This window comes from Tinamus guttatus, unplaced genomic scaffold (assembly GCF_059628265.1).
Source record: "Tinamus guttatus ecotype Peru unplaced genomic scaffold, ASM5962826v1 Tinamus_guttatus_pri_ptg000244l, whole genome shotgun sequence".
In the NCBI taxonomy this organism is placed as follows: domain Eukaryota; kingdom Metazoa; phylum Chordata; class Aves; order Tinamiformes; family Tinamidae; genus Tinamus; species Tinamus guttatus.
In genome coordinates this window covers 1,091,950-1,107,228 of record NW_028288778.1, presented here as the reverse complement: position 1 = coordinate 1,107,228, position 15,279 = coordinate 1,091,950, and the positions used below count along the sequence as shown (strand labels likewise).

General features: G+C 72.7%; 2 protein-coding genes across 2 annotated transcripts; both read left to right on the top strand.

Moving 5' to 3' along the window:
* Positions 1 to 527: 527 nt before the first annotated feature.
* LOC104573822 (B-cadherin-like) lies at positions 528 to 6,280 on the top strand. The gene is made up of 15 exons (XM_088526263.1): positions 528 to 663; positions 2,410 to 2,486; positions 2,567 to 2,704; positions 2,833 to 2,988; positions 3,060 to 3,204; positions 3,280 to 3,455; positions 3,534 to 3,662; positions 3,981 to 4,166; positions 4,242 to 4,486; positions 4,575 to 4,717; positions 4,816 to 5,040; positions 5,332 to 5,550; positions 5,621 to 5,757; positions 5,837 to 5,980; positions 6,056 to 6,280. The coding sequence occupies exons 1-15, from the start codon at positions 528 to 530 to the stop codon at positions 6,266 to 6,268; spliced, it is 2,469 nt and encodes an 822-aa protein (XP_088382389.1). The 3' UTR covers positions 6,269 to 6,280.
* A 1,094-nt stretch (positions 6,281 to 7,374) lies between these two features.
* On the top strand, positions 7,375 to 14,524 carry CDH1 (cadherin 1). The gene is made up of 15 exons (XM_088526262.1): positions 7,375 to 7,431; positions 7,559 to 7,673; positions 10,579 to 11,027; positions 11,145 to 11,300; positions 11,366 to 11,510; positions 11,623 to 11,789; positions 12,057 to 12,185; positions 12,302 to 12,487; positions 12,572 to 12,816; positions 12,951 to 13,093; positions 13,162 to 13,386; positions 13,487 to 13,708; positions 13,790 to 13,920; positions 14,052 to 14,195; positions 14,303 to 14,524. Exons 1-15 carry the CDS (start codon positions 7,375 to 7,377, stop codon positions 14,513 to 14,515), a joined length of 2,727 nt encoding a protein of 908 aa, XP_088382388.1. The 3' UTR covers positions 14,516 to 14,524.
* The last annotated feature ends 755 nt before the right edge of the window (positions 14,525 to 15,279 follow it).

Here is a 15,279-nt window from a genome sequence, read left to right as displayed (position 1 = left end):
ATGGCGGCGCGAGGGCGGGGAGCGGCGACGCCCCGGCCCGGCCCGAGGGGACGAACTTGCGGCCCGCGGCCGCCGCCCGGGGGCACCGGAGCTCGGTGGGGCACCGAGAGCCGCCGGGGCTGCCCCCGGGCGGCGGCGGGACGGGAGCTGCGCCGCACCGGGCGCCCCCGGCCCCGCGCACGGGCGCGGGGTGACGGAGAGCGGTGGCGGAGCACGAGGGGCCCGGGGGGCCGGCGCGGGGCTCGGGGGGCGCCCGGAGGGAGCGGAGGTGCCGGCGGGGCGCGCACGCGGTGCCGGGGCCGCGCGGAGCCGCCAGCTCCGCTCCGAGGCGCCCGGCGCTTCCCAGCAGGTCCCGGGGCGGCGCCCGGAGGGGCCGGGGCCGGGGCGGGCAGCGGGGCGGGCCGGGGCGGTACCTGCCCGCGGCGGCCTCACCTGGAGCGGCGCGTTAAAGGCGGCGGGGCGGGACGGGGCGGCGCAGCGCAGCGCAGCGCAGAGCCGAGCCCGGTGGCGGCGGCGGCGGACGGGCCATGCGGGGGCCGCGCGGCGGGCTCGGCCCGCGCCTCCTCCTGCTGTTACCGCTGCTCTCGGCCGCCGCCGCGCTCGCCGCTGCCCCCGGGGGCTCCCCGCACCTCCCCGCCGCGCCCGGTGCCCTCCCGCGCACAGGTGAGTGCGGCCCGGAGCGGGGGGCATCGGCCGCCTCGGGGGGCATCGGCAGCCCCCGGGGAAACGCGAGCGGCCGCTCTGGGGAGCCCCGGCCGCCCCGGGGCGGGGGGAACCCGCCGCCTCGCTCCGGAGCGCGGCTGCTCCTGGTGGGTCGGGGAGGGCTCCGGGCCGGTCCTGGGTGGCTCTTTCCGCGCCGTGGGGCTGCGCAGCGGTACCTCCCGGGGATGGGGCTCGGCCGTGGCCGGGCTGGGGGTCCCCCACGTGCGGGGCCAGTCTAAGGGGGCCGGTTTGTCCCCCGGGCTGCAGGACCGGCGCTTCCCGGGCTCTGGGCCACGCTGCGCCCCCGGGCGGCCCCGGCATGGGGAGGGGCTGGCTCTGCCCCCCAGGTGGGGGCCGGGCCGGGGGCTCGGCCCTTCCCAGGCTCCTGTGGTCCCCTCCACCCCCCACTGTGGGGCTGGTCCCGGCTAAGGGCTGCCGAGTCCCCCTGGGCCGTGGGGCGGCCCTGCCCCGGCACCAAGTCCCCCGGCCCGGTCTCACGTCGGGGCTGCGGGCCCGGCTCATCCCGGCGCCGCAGCGTCCGGTCCAGCCTGGCACGGGGCCCTGGGGCGCCCGACAGCAGCGGCCCGCGGGCAGGGTGGGTGCCCAGGCCGTGGGTGCCCGCGCTGCGACGGAGACAGGGCCCAGCACAACCGCCCCCCGCCGCAAGCGTGGGAGCGGCGGGAGCTGGCGCCATCGGGACGCGGCACGGGCTGCCCGCTCAGGGCCTCCCACGGGAACGGGCTGCCCGGGCACCCGCGCCAGCCTAATGGCTGCGGGCGCTAAAAGCACCACGGTAAGAGCTTCGGAGAGCCGGGACGCGGCCTGACCTTGGCCGGCCTCATCGTTGAGCGGCAGGAGCAAAGTGCTGCGGCGCTGGGGGTTCTGCAGGGGGGTTCGGCCCCAGGCGCTGGGGCTGGCCGTGCACGGTGGCTACAGGGTGCAGACCTGGCCCGTTGTCCAGCACCGGGCGCCCATGGCGAGGGGCAGCTCCCCACAGCAGCACTTGCTCCAGCAGAGCAGGGCGCCGCGACGGAGGCCTGGCTGGCCCTGCGATGCCGCCATCGTCTGTCCTTATTGCCATCATCAGGCAGGGAGAGGCTGTCGGCTCTGCCCCCAGGCACCAGATCTGTCCCCAAGGTGCCCTGCAGCCACCGCAACAGCCTCGGGCAGAGCCGGTGCCGGGCGCGTCGTGTTGCGCAGACTCCCTGTGGCCTTGGCACCCGGCGGCAGCCCCTCGGAGCGGCCGGCAGAGCCGTGTTAGGGAAGCTAATCCCCTAATCCTGCAGGCTGCCGGGGCAAGAGGGGAGCAGACGCATCCGGTGCTGTGCGGGGGATGCGGCGGGTGCCCCAGGGCTGGGAGCACGGCCGGGCCTGGGAATTCCCATTGCTGGGAAATCCTGCTGGGCGCCAGAATGTGGTGCCGCGGAGGCCGCCCCACGGGGGCTCGGAGCAGCTCCCGGCTGGAACCGGCCTCCTCCCTCCCTCCCTGCCCGCCGTGGCCGGGCCGGCTCTAATGCGGATCACGAGGGCTCGGCAGGGCTGGCCGGGGGCCGAGCGCGTGGCAGCGCGAGGAGCCGCCCCGGGCATCGGGAGCCGCTCGGGAGCATCCCCGGCTCTCCGGGCCCCTCCGAATGGGGGCTTGACCGCGGTGCGGCGAGTCACGTCCTGCTCCGTGGGGCCCCTGGGACTGACCCTGCCCTTTCGCAGGGGACCTCGGAGACCGGGACACAACAGAGAACCTCGTGGCGCTGGTGGAGGGGACGCTGGTGGCAGGACACCCGCAGGTAGCGCTCCTGGCGCTCGGATCCCCACCCTGTGCAGGTGCCTGTGCGCCCTGGGCCTCATCCTGTCCCCTTCCCTGCAGGAGGCTGCTGCAAGACCTGGGCTGGCGCTGCCCAAGGGCCCCCACGCGCCCCTGAGGAGGCAGAAGAGGGACTGGGTGATCCCTCCCATCAAGGTTCCCGAAAATGAGAGGGGCCCGTTCCCCAAGAAGCTGGTTCAGGTGCGGATTTGTCCGTGCGGGTCGGAAGCCCCGAGGCTTGGCTATAGCTACATGCACCGAGGGCACAGCAAGATGCTGGCTGTGCCCATCACCCTTGCATCAGGGCTGTATCTTCCCCCCTCCCCCAGATCAAATCCAACCGCGACAGAGAGTCAAAGATCTTCTACAGCATCACGGGGCAGGGGGCAGACACTCCCCCCGAGGGCGTCTTCACCATCGAGAAGGAGACCGGATGGATGAAGGTGACGCAGCCGCTGGACCGCGAGCACATGGACAAGTACCACGTAGGTGGCATCGGTGGGGGGGACACGGGGCGCATTGGTGGCTGGGGCCGCTCACCCCCGTCTGCCCGCAGCTCTTCTCGCACGCCGTGTCGGAGAACGGGCAGCCCGTGGAGGAGCCCATGGAGATCATCGTGACGGTGACGGACCAGAACGACAACCGGCCCGTGTTCGCCCAGGAGGTGTTCAGGGGCTCGGTGCCCGAGGGCGCTTTGCCAGGTAGGGGCCAGGCCGTGGTGCCCTGGGGACCGTAGGTGACCGCTCCCTCACCAACGAGGCCGCGCGTCCCCGCAGGCACCGCCGTGATGCAGGTGAACGCCACGGACGCCGACGACGGCGTCGAGAGCTACAACGGCGTCATCGCCTACTCCCTGCTGGGCCAGGAGCCGCGCCAGCCCCACGGGCAGATGTTCACCATCAACCGGGCCACGGGCACCATCAGCGTCATCGCCAGCGGGCTGGACCGCGAGGTGGGCGCCGGGGCGGCCGCGGGGCTGGGGGCGCCGTGCCGGGTGCCGCGGGTCTCACGGTGTCCGTCCCCCTCGCAGCGCGTGCGGCAGTACACGCTGACCGTGCAGGCGGCCGACCTGGACGGCAAGGGGCTCACCGCCACCGCGCTGGCCGTCATCGACATCGCTGACGTCAACGACAACGCCCCCGAGTTCGAGCCCAAAACGGTAACGCTGGGGACAGCACTGTGCCCCGTGCACAGTGGTGACCAGCCCTGTGCATGGCAGTGACTGTCCCTCTGCATGGTGGCACCATGACTGTGCAGGGTGGTGACTGTACCCATACGTGGTGGTGGCCGGCCCTGTGCACGGCAGCCCTAGGCTTGTGCCTGGGTTGAGTGGTCCCACGCGTGGCGGTGACCGTCCCATGCAGGGGACCCCAGGCTCGAGCAGGACAGTGGCGGGGGGATGAGGCCGGTGCCCGCAGCGGCTCCGGGTGCCGGAGGGGCCGTGGTGGCGGCCGGGCTCTCAGTGCTGTCCCTGCAGTACGTGGCGGCCGTGCCGGAGAACGTGGCCGGGCGGGAGGTGGCGCGGCTGGCCGTGACCGACCTGGACGAGCCGGGCACGCCGGCGTGGCGCGCCGTCTACTCCATCGTGCGCGGCGACGACGGCGGCGCCTTCTCCATCACCACCGACCCTGGCAGCAACGAGGGCGTCCTCCGCACCACGGAGGTGTGTGCGTGGTGGGGGTGGCTCCCTGCGTCCCCCCTAGCCTGGCACCTGCTCACGGGGCTGTCCCCTCCTCAGGGACTGGATTACGAAGCCCAGAGCCAGTTCGTGCTGCTCGTGGCGGTGGCCAACGAGGCGCCCTTCGCCCTGCGGCTGCCCACGGCCACCGCCACGGTGACGGTCAGCGTGGAGGACATCAACGAGGCGCCCGTCTTCGAGCCACCACTGCGGGTGGCCCGGGTGGCCGAGGACATGCCCCTGGGACACAGCGTCGCCGCCTGCATCGCCCGCGACCCCGACCGCGCGCAGGCCCAGAGCATCATGTGAGCCCAACGGGGGTGCGGGGGGCAGCATGGGGCCCGTCCCCACCACCGCTGTCCCCCCCACTGACAGCGCCATCTCCCCCTGCAGGTACCTGGTGGCCAACGACCCGGCGGGGTGGCTGGTGGTGCAGCCGGACAGCGGGCTGGTGACGACGCGCGCCCCGCTCGACCGCGAGTCGCCCTTCGCCAGGAACAGCACCTACGCGGCCGTGCTGCTGGCCGTGGACGACGGTGAGCGCCGCGTCCCCCCGCGCCCCCATTGCTCGTGTGGCAGCGAGGGGGGGTCCCCGCTGCAGGCTGCCCCCCCAGCATCGCTGCCGCTCTCGCAGGAGCGCCGCCGGCCACGGGCACGGGCACGTTGCTGCTCACCCTGCTCGACGTCAACGACCACGGCCCCGAGCCCGAGCCCCGCGACATCGTCGTCTGCAACCGCAGCCCCCAGCCGCAGGTCCTGGCCATCGTGGACCGCGACCTGCCCCCCAACACGGCGCCCTTCCGCGCCGAGCTGGCCCACGGCTCGGCCCAGAGCTGGGCCGCCGAGGTCGGCAGCGACGGTGAGCGCGGGACGGGCCCGGGGTCCTGAGGCCGGGGATGGGCCTGGGTGCTCTTAGCCATAGCCCAGGGCTGGGGATGCATCGAGGGGGGCCTTAGCTGTGCCCGGGGGTGCACGTGGGCACCGTTATCCATGGGGCTGGGAATGCGCTCGGGTGCCGTGCGATGGGGCCCAGTGCAGGTGCCCGTAGCCGGTGCACCGTGGGGCTGGAGCTGTGTCCAAGGTGCAGCCTGGGGATGCCCGCGGGCGCCCTTAGCCGGTGCCTGGCGCCGCCTGACGGCCTCTCGCGCAGACACGGTGACGCTGCGGCTGACGGCGCCGCTGGAGCAGGCCCTGTACAGCGTCTACCTGCGGCTGTTCGACGGGCAGGGCAAGGAGCAGCTCACGGTGGTGGCCGCCCAGGTGTGCGCGTGCGAGGGGCACGCCGAGCGCTGCGCGGGCGCCCCGCAACCCGCCACCGCCGCCATGCCCCTGCTGCTGGCCGTCCTGGGCGCCGTGCTCGCCTTCCTGCGTGAGTGCAAGGGACAGCGAGGGGACGGAGACGGGGACAGGGCTCCCGCTCACCCCGCTCCTGCCCCCAGTGCTGCTGCTGCTGCTGCTGCTGGTCGCCCGCAGGAGGAGGAGGAGGGCGGCCAAGGAGCCGCTGCTGCTGCCCGAGGATGACACCCGGGACAACGTCTTCTACTACGGCGAGGAGGGCGGCGGCGAGGAGGACCAGGTGGGGACGCGGTGCGGTGCTTTGGGGTGGTCGTGGCCCGTGGCGCTGCACCTGACTCCCCCGTCCCGTCCCCGTGCAGGACTACGACCTGAGCCAGCTGCACCGGGGGCTGGACGCGCGCCCCGAGGTCACCCGCAACGACGTGGCCCCCTCGGCCGCTGCGGCCCCGCAGTACCGCCCCCGTCCCGCCAATCCCGAGGACATCGGCACCTTCATCGCTGAGGTGGGTCCCCTGCTGTCCCCCACGTTGTGCCCATGCGCGCCGTGCCTGCGCCCACGCGCCCCTCTGCGCCCCCAGAACCTGCAGGCGGCCGACACGGACCCCACGGCCCCCCCCTACGACTCGCTGCTGGTCTTCGACTACGAGGGCAGCGGCTCGGAGGCCACCGCGCTCAGCTCGCTCGGCTCGTCCGCCTCCGACCGCGACCAGGACTACGACTACCTCCACGAGTGGGGCGGCCGCTTCAAGAAGCTGGCCGAGCTCTACGGCGGCGGCGACGAGGACGACTAGAGCCCCCCGCCGCTCCTCCCCGTGCCTTGGGGCTGGGGCTGCCCCCCATGCCTCCCCCCGAAGTGTCCTTGCTTCTCCCCTTTTCCTCCTTTTTGTTTTTAACGTATCAAGTGCAGCGTAGTGCAGAGGTAGCCCTGGGGTGACGGGTTGTGGGCATGTTTTAAATAAAGGATGTTTTTTTAGACCTCGCCGGTTTGCCGTGGCTCCGCACGTCCGCGCGCCCCGCGCTGCTCCTCCGCCGCCCGCTGTTTGCTCGGCCCTGCCTGGACTTTGGCCCCGGCTCCCTGGCAAGGGGGGGAGCTGCCACCTGCGGCTGCCCCTACGGCCCCTCTGTTCCCTGCCCTGGGTCCCTGCGGCCCCGTTGGCACCGCGGCCCCGCATGGCTCCGTGAGCTCCGGCTGCAGGGTAGGGGGTGGCTGCGGCTCTGGGTGCTGCTCTGGGGGTGCCCAGCACCTTCCTGGGGCACCCAGGCGCTGCCCCGGGTGCCTGGGACCTGTCTCGGCCCTCTCCAGCCCCCAGGGAGGTGCTGGGACATCCCTGGATTTCCTGGTGCATCCCTGGACCCCAAGGGTCATCCCAGGGCATCCTTGGACCCCCTCTGCCCTCCCCAGGGCCCTGCCAGGACTTCTCGCGCTGCCCCCAGGGCTGCCCTGCTCCTCCACCAGCCTCCCAGGCACCCCCAGACGGGGCAGAGCCCTCGGGCACCCCAGGGCCTCCTGAAGCCCCCCAGCTCCTTGAGGAGCAACCCCCAACCCTTCCCTGGGCACCTGCAAACTGCCCCGACGTCCCTGCGCCCCCCAGACCCCGCTGAGGACCTCCCGGGGCATCCCCGCGTCCTGCGGAGCCCCCGGGGGCCCTGGGGGACCTGGCGCGGTGCCAGGGGTGCAGCGCGGAGCACGGAGCGGGGGGCCGGGCCGGGCCGGCACCGCCTCCCTGGGGACGGCACCTGCGGGGCGGGACGGGGCGGGCGGCACCGATCCACGATCCACCTGCGGCTCCGGCGGCAGCGCTCCAGCTCCGGCACCGCTCCGGCTCCGGCACCGCAGCCAGCCCCGTCCCACCAGCCCCGCGACCCCGCTCCTGCTCCCGGAGCCCCTGCCCTACCCATGGGGATGCTGAGGGGGCTCCCAGCCCTGCTGAACCTCCTGCTGCTGCTGCTCCAGGTGAGGAGCCTGGGGCTGGGATGGAGCGGATAACGCGGAAGGAAGGGGATGAGCGGGACGGGGTGGACGGGCCGGGCTGCGGGGGAAGCCGGGGGTCCCGGGGCTGACGCGCTCTCCTTGGCGGCAGGTTGGGACGCGGCGCTGCGACGAGGCCGGGCGCTGCCAGCCCGGCTTCACCAGCGACGCCTTCACCTTGGCCGTGCCGAGGGGCAGCGTGGAGGCGGGCAGAGCGCTGGGCCGAGGTAAGGACGGGCACGGACGGGGCGGCTGGAGCCGTGGCCCCGCGATGGGCCCGGTGCGCGGCTCCCACGGGTGACAGACAGGGAGTCACACCCTGCGGACAGGCCGGGCGTGCGGGTGCGAGAGGGTTACAGACACGGAGCCGCAGCTCCATGGACGGGTTGGGGCGCAGCTCCGAGGGGGCGACGGGCACGGAGCCGCGGCTGCGCGTTTGGGTGCCCAGCGCGGTGCTGGTGGCGGCTGCGCCCGGCTCTGAGGGGGCGACCGGCACCGGAGCCGTGGCCTCGTGTCCGGACACATCCCGGAGGCCCCGTGCGGCTCCGCAGTGGCACCAGAGCCGTGGCCCCGTGTCCGGACACATCCCGGAGGCCCCGCGTGGCTCCGCGGCGGCAGCGGGTCGGAGCGCTGGCCGGGGCAGCGCGGGGTGCGGCGGGTGCCGCGCAGGCGCCGCGGGCCTGTCGGGACGCGCAGGCCTGGGCGTGGGGCCGCGCCGGGGCGGCCAGCGTGCCGGGACCCGCCGGGGGTCCCGCGGGCTCCGTGGGGCCCTACGGGGGCGGCACCGGCACCTTCCCGACGGGAAGGACCCGTTGGGGCAGGGCGGGCACCGGGGCGCTCGGGCAGCGGCCCCGGCTCGTTAGCTTTGTGGCTGATGATTAACGAAGCGCCGGGCTGGAGCGGCCCGCGCTGGCCAGGGCTGTGCCCGGTGCCAGGGCGACGCGCGGCCACGTGGCCCCGGAGCGCCCTGCCCGGCTGGCCCGGTGCCCGGCCGGAAAGGCCCCGCTTCCCGGCAGCGGCGCGCCGCGAGCTCCGCGGTGCCGCGTTCCCGGCCGCCGGGGCGGCTCCGAGCTGCCCGGTGACGAGCCGAGCCGCGTGTTTTCCTGCAGACGGAGCTATATTGGCCTGGCCGGGCAAACACCTGCGTGGGGCTGCAGCGGCATCGCCTTGCGGCTTTCCATGGCCCCTGGCCAGTCCCCGTGCTGGTGCAGTCACCTGGTCCGTGTGGCCATGTCAGGGGGTCGCACCCGCCGGAGCCGCCCCCGGGTCCGCGGCGCTCCCGGCTGCGCCCGCTCCTGACTCAGCCCCGCGCGGGCGAAACCTCGAAAGTCTGAAGTCAGGGCGAAACTCGGGGTGACGTCAGCGGGCGCGGGCGGCCCTGGGCACCGCACGCCGGCCTTGCGCAACCGCGGCGCGGGCGGCTGCGGCCCCCACGGCGGCCGTGCCCGGGGTGCCCGCGGCTCTGCGCAGCCCCCCGGCTCGGGCAGCCGTTTGGGCCACCCAAAGCCCGGGAGCGGTGGCCAAAGCGTGGGAGCTGGGGATGGGGGTAGCAGGGGGCATCGCTCCGGTTCCACAGCCCCCGCGCCGGAGCCCCCGGCGCATCCCCCGCACGGGAGGTCGGGGCCGCGCGGTGCTGCCGGGGCAGGTCCCGCTGCCCCCAGGGCCCCGGCGGGGATTGGGCTGCCAGGGAGTTTTCTTGCAGCCAGAGCTGGAAAAACAGGTTGTGCGCAGGGCTGGGGGAAGGGGCCGGGGCGGCGCTGAGCATCGGCGCAGCCGGCTGGTGCGGGGCCAGGACGTGGGTGCCGAGCGCCGTGCGCTCGCCGCGGGCCAGGGCAGGGCTGAGCACTGCGCGCTCGCTGCATGTGTGTAGCGCAGTGCTGAGCACGGCGCTCGCTGCATGCAGGCGCTGCGCAGCTGGGGACCGTGCGCTCCCGTGCAGGTGCTGAGCACCGCGCACGCGCTGCGTGCAGAGCCCCGTCCCCGCCGTCGCTGGCGCCGCCGTCCCTGCCGCATTCCTGGGCTGCCAGGCGGCTGACGCGGCCGTGCCGGCGGGACGGGCGCCGCGGGGCCGCGGCGCTGGGTGGCCGGAGCCCAGCGAGCTCAGACAAAGGGCGCTTGTTCAGGCACCGCGGCCCCGCTCGTGCGATGGCGGCGGGGCCGGTGCCCCATGGCGCGGAACCGAGCGCGCTGCCGTGAGCGCCAAACCCGGCACCAGCAGCGCAGGGGCTACAGGGGCAGCTGGTGTCCCCAGGGAGCCCCTATCGGCCCCTCTCCTGTCCCCTCCAAGCAGGGTGCCGTGGCCTTGGGCTGCCCCCGTTGCGAGGTGACCCCGCGCGGTCCCCAGCGCCCGCCCGCAGCGCGATCGGCCCCGCGGCACCGGCCTGGCCGGGCGCCAGCGCAGGTGTGAGGAACCTGCCCTTGTTTTTGTTTGAAAAGGAGCCCAAGCAGCAGCAGCAGCACCCTCTGCCCGCGGCCGGGCACACGGCACCCTGTGCCGCGGCTGTGCCCGGAATGCGCCGTGCGGGGTGCTGCACCATGGGGGTGTGCTGGGCACGAGGATGTGCCAGTCAGGGTGTCGCACGCTGGGGATGTGCCATGCATGGGGACGTGTGACATGCAGGGTGTCACACATTGGGGATGTGCTGTGATGGATGTGCTGTGCATAGTGTCACACGCTGGAGATGTGCCATGCACAGGGATGTGCCATGCACAGCATCACACAGCAGGGATGTGCCATGTACATGGATGTGTCATGCAGGGTGTCACACGTTGGAGATGTGCCACACACAGGGATGTGCCGTGCAGGGTGTCACACAGCAGGGATGTGCCACGCACAGTGTCACACGCTGGAGATTTGCCATGCACAGGGATGTGCCATGCAGGGTGTCACACGTTGGGGATGTGCCACGCACAGGGATGTGCCATGCAAGCTGTCACGTGGCAGGGATGTGCCATGCAGGGTGTCACACGCTGGGGACGTGCCGTGCACGGGGACACCCCATGCACGGGATGCCCCCCGCGCTGCGCGGTGCAGGGCGCCCCGCGGCCGGCTCCTCGCCCGCTGGTCTCGCGGCCCTGGAGCTCTGCGCCCACGCGGTGCCACCTCCCCGCTCAGCCGCCGTCCCTCCGCAGTGACCTTCGCCGACTGCGCCGGGCCGCGGCACACGGTGATCCTGGCGGATGACTCGCGCTTCCGCGTGCACTCGGATGGCGTCGTCTCGGCAAAACAGCCCCTGCAGCTGCACGGACGCGAGGTCTCCTTCTCCGTGCACGCCTGGGACGCGGCGGGCGGCAAGCACTCGGCCCGGGTCACCGTCAGCAGGCGCAAGCGGCACCGCCGGCACCGGCACCGGCACGCTCGGGTAAAGCGCCCGCGAGCGCGCTGCCCCCGTCCCGTCTCCGCGGCAGGAGCGCGCGGGCGGCCCCGGTACGAGCTGCTCTCCCTGCAGGACGCGGTGCCCCACGTGCGGGTCTTCCCCGAGCACGGCCTTGGCCTCCGGAGGCAGAAGAGGGACTGGGTCATCCCGCCCATCAACTGCCCCGAGAACGAGCGCGGGCCCTTCCCCAAGAACCTGGTGCAGGTGGGTGGCACCCGGTGGCCGTGCCGGAGCCCCAGGATGGCTCTGGCCGCGCGGGACACGTGGCCAGGGAAGCTGCTGCTTGGAGCAGTGTTCTCTAACCGCCCCTTCCACCTCCAGATCAAGTCCAACAAGGACAAGGAGACCAAGGTGTTCTACAGCATCACGGGGCAGGGGGCGGACACCCCCCCCGTGGGCATCTTCATCATCGAGCGGGAGACGGGGTGGCTGAAGGTGACGCAGCCGCTGGACAGGGAGGAGATCAGCAGATACGTCGTGAGTTGGTGCCGGGGGGCCGCGGGCCCGTGTCCCCGCGGCGGCTCTGACCCCGCGCCTTGCAGCTCTTCTCGCACGCTGTGTCGGCCAACGGGCAGCCCGTGGAGGACCCCATGGAGATCATCATCACCGTGACGGACCAGAACGACAACCGGCCCATATTCACCAAGCGGGTCTTCATCGGCTACATCGAGGAGGGCGCCAAGCCGGGTACGTGGGCTGCCCCCCGGGGCCCCGGGCAGGACGTGGGGACACGAGCGGAGCTGGGCAGAGAGCAGCGCCCGCCCCGCGCCTGAAACTGCTCCGCTCGTCCTGCGCCCAGGTACCTCCGTGATGACGGTGAACGCCACGGACGCGGACGACGGCGTGAACGCGGACAACGGCATCGTCCACTACTCCATCCTCAGCCAGGAGCCGCCGCACCAGATGTTCACCATCGACCCGGAGAAGGGCGTTATCAGCGTCATCGCCACCGGGCTGGACAGGGAGGTGGGCGCCAGCGCCCTGGGGCAGCTCCACGCGGTGGGGTTTGCTGTGGGAGCGAGGGGGGGACACTGGAGCCCTGGGGAGCCACCAGCTCCGTGTCACCGTCCCCTGCTCCTGGGGGGCTCGTGGCACTCGGCGCAGTTGGGAATGCTGCAGAGGGACCAAGGGACCCCGTGCCGGCGGTGACGGAGGCGGTCAGAAGAGGGTGGAAGAGCGGGCAGGTCAGGCTGGCGCCATCCCTGCCCTAACCACGGCCCTTCTGGCTTGCAGAGCACCCCCAACTACACCCTGATCATCCAGGCGGCGGATCAGGAGGGCAAGGGCCTGACCAACACGGCCACGGCCATCATCGAAGTCACCGACGCCAACGACAACACGCCCATCTTCGACCCCAACATGGTACCCGTCTCCTCCAGCCGCACTTGCCCCCATGGGGGCTATGGGGCACCCACCAACACCGCCGCCGCGGGCACCTGGTGCCACCCGGGTGACTGGGTCTGTCCCCTCTCTTGCAGTATGAGGGGACAGTGGAGGAGAACAAGGTGGGGGTGGTGGTGGCCCGGCTCACGGTGAAGGACGCGGACACGCAGGGCTCCCCTGCCTGGAGAGCCATCTACCACATCCGCAGTGGGGACCCCAACGACGACTTCAGCATCACCACCGACCCCAAAACCAACGACGGCATCCTCAAAACGGCCAAGGTGGGTCGGGGCGCCGCGCGGCCTGGGACGGGCGTCCTCGCTGTGGGATCCGGGGTGACACCAGGGCTTTCTCCTCCCGCCCAGGGCCTGGATTACGAGTTGAAGAGCCGGTACGAGCTCGTGGTTGGGGTGGAGAACGAAGTGCCCTTGACCGTGTCGCTCCCCACCTCCACGGCCAGCGTCTTGGTGATAGTCAGGGACGTGAACGAAGCGCCCGTCTTCGTGCCCCCCGTCAAGAGGGTGGAGGTGCCGGAGGATCTGCCGGTGGGGCAGGAGGTCACGTCCTACACAGCGCAGGACCCGGACCAGCAGCAGAGGCAGAAAATCACGTGAGTGCGGGGACCCCTGCGCTGCTGCCGGGCAGGGGGACCCAACGCACCCCCGGGTTGCGCCCCGAGCCCGTCCGGGCTGCCGCAGGGGGCACGTGGGGCTGGGCCCCTCGCTCAGGCCACGTCTGCCCCAGGTACCGCATGGGCAGCGACCCCGCGGGGTGGCTGGCCATCGACCCCGAGAACGGCATCGTCACGGCCAGCCAGGCCCTGGACCGCGAGTCCATGCACGCCCTCAACAGCACCTACAAGGCCATCGTGCTGGCCGTGGACAACGGTAGGACACGGGGCGGGCGCGGGCAGCGCCGTCCCGCGCGGGGTCCCGCTCACGCCTGTGCTCCGCAGGGGTGCCGGATGCCACCGGCACGGGGACGCTGCTCCTCGTCCTGCAGGACGTCAACGACAACGGGCCCATGCCGGAGCCCCGTTTCTTCGACATCTGCAACCAGCAGCCCGAGGAGCAGCTGCTGACCGTCGTGGACAAGGACCTGCCCCCCAACACCTACCCCTTCCAGGTGGCACTGGAGCACGGCTCCGGCACCAACTGGACCGCCAGGATGGCCAGCCAAGGTAGGTGCCACGGAGCGAGGGCAGCTCCTGGCTGGAACGGGCAGCACGGAGCGTGTCCCGCAGCCCGGCGCTGGTTCCGACCCGGTCTCTCCCACCTCAGACCAGCTGGCCCTCAGGCTGCTGAAGGAGCTGGAGCCGGGCGAGTACAGCGTGTTCCTGAAGCTGACGGACAGCCAGGGCAAGGCGCAGGTGACCTCGGTGAAGGCGCAGGTGTGCGAGTGCGAGGGGGCGGCCAAGAACTGCGAGCGGCGGGCGTTCGTCGCCGGCGGCCTGGGCGTCCCGGCCATCCTGGGCATCCTCGGGGGCATCCTGGCGCTGCTGAGTGAGTACGGGGCGGCCGGGGCCGGGCCGGGGCGCTGAGGCGGCCGCCGCGGCGGCGCTGACACGGCACTGCGCCCCGCAGTCCTGCTGCTGCTGCTGCTGCTCTTCGTGCGGAGGAGGAAGGTGGTGAAGGAGCCGCTGCTGCCGCCCGAGGACGACATGCGGGACAACGTGTACCACTATGACGAGGAGGGCGGCGGCGAGGAGGACCAGGTGGGCCACGCCGCGCGGCTCCCCGTGCTGTGATCGGGGCATGCAACATCCTTGCGCAGCCCCCTGCCCGCCCCAGCCTCCCGCTGGGTCCCGCTGGCGCCCTCATGTCCCCCTGTCCCGTCCCCATGCAGGACTACGACCTGAGCCAGCTGCACCGGGGCCTGGACGCGCGCCCCGAGGTCATCCGCAATGACGTGGCCCCCTCGGTCCTTACGGCCCCCAGCTACCGCCCCCGTCCTGCCAACCCCGATGAGATCGGCAACTTCATTGATGAGGTGGGTCCGTGTGCCCGGTGCCCGCGTCGCAGCCGTGCGCACCGTGCCCGTGCGTGCCGTGCCCGTGCGCGCCGTGCCTGCGCCCACGCACCCCTCTGCGCCCCCAGAACCTGCAGGCGGCCGACACGGACCCCACGGCCCCCCCCTACGACTCGCTGCTGGTCTTCGACTACGAGGGCAGCGGCTCGGAGGCCACCGCGCTCAGCTCGCTCGGCTCGTCCGCCTCCGACCGCGACCAGGACTACGACTACCTCCACGAGTGGGGCGGCCGCTTCAAGAAGCTGGCCGAGCTCTACGGCGGCGGCGACGAGGACGACTAGAGCCCCCCGCCTGGGCGGCCGCCGCAGCTCGCGTCATTTCAGCCCCTCGGACTCAGGCCGGCGCGACCCCGGCTGCGGGGTGGGCGGCCGGGATCCCCTTGGATCCGTCATCCACGTCGCCCTCCTCCCGCGCCGGGAAGGCGCAGCGCGGCGGGTCGGCCGGGCCGGAGGGGGAGCTGGCGGCTTCCAGCCCTGCCTCCCGCCCTGCTGCTCCCCATGGTGGTCCTCATTGCGGTCCTCGTTGCGGTCCCCATGTGGCCCAGGTCTCCACGTGGGGGACGCGCTTGGCCTCTTGGGCCACCCCAAACCGTGGTTGCACCAGGCTTTGCTTTGGGACCCGTCTGGCGTCTTCCCGGCTTGGCCATAGGAGTCTCTGCGTTGTCCCACGCGTGTCCCCGCCGCCGCAGCCGCCGGCCCTCCTGCCCCAGCCCCCGTTTCAGGGCCCGGCTTCGCCGCCGCGCCGGGGACGGGGACAGCGCCAGCGCGGGAGGACACTGCGCCTTTGTGCGGAGCTGCTGGTGCGTGCGCGGCGGCGGGACGGGCAATGCGGCGACGCGCCGGCTCGACACGGCGCGCGGTGAGAACCGTATCCGAAAGGGGAGCTACGGGCACATTTCTGTTCTATCGTGTACCAGATGACGATGTGATTTCCTTCTGTGTCGTGGAACGCGTAATCGTTGTGTGGTTGATGAAATCCAATGGCTTTCCTTCAATTCTGAACTATGTGTTTAGCTGCCAGTGTATTTTGTACTTTTTATTATGGG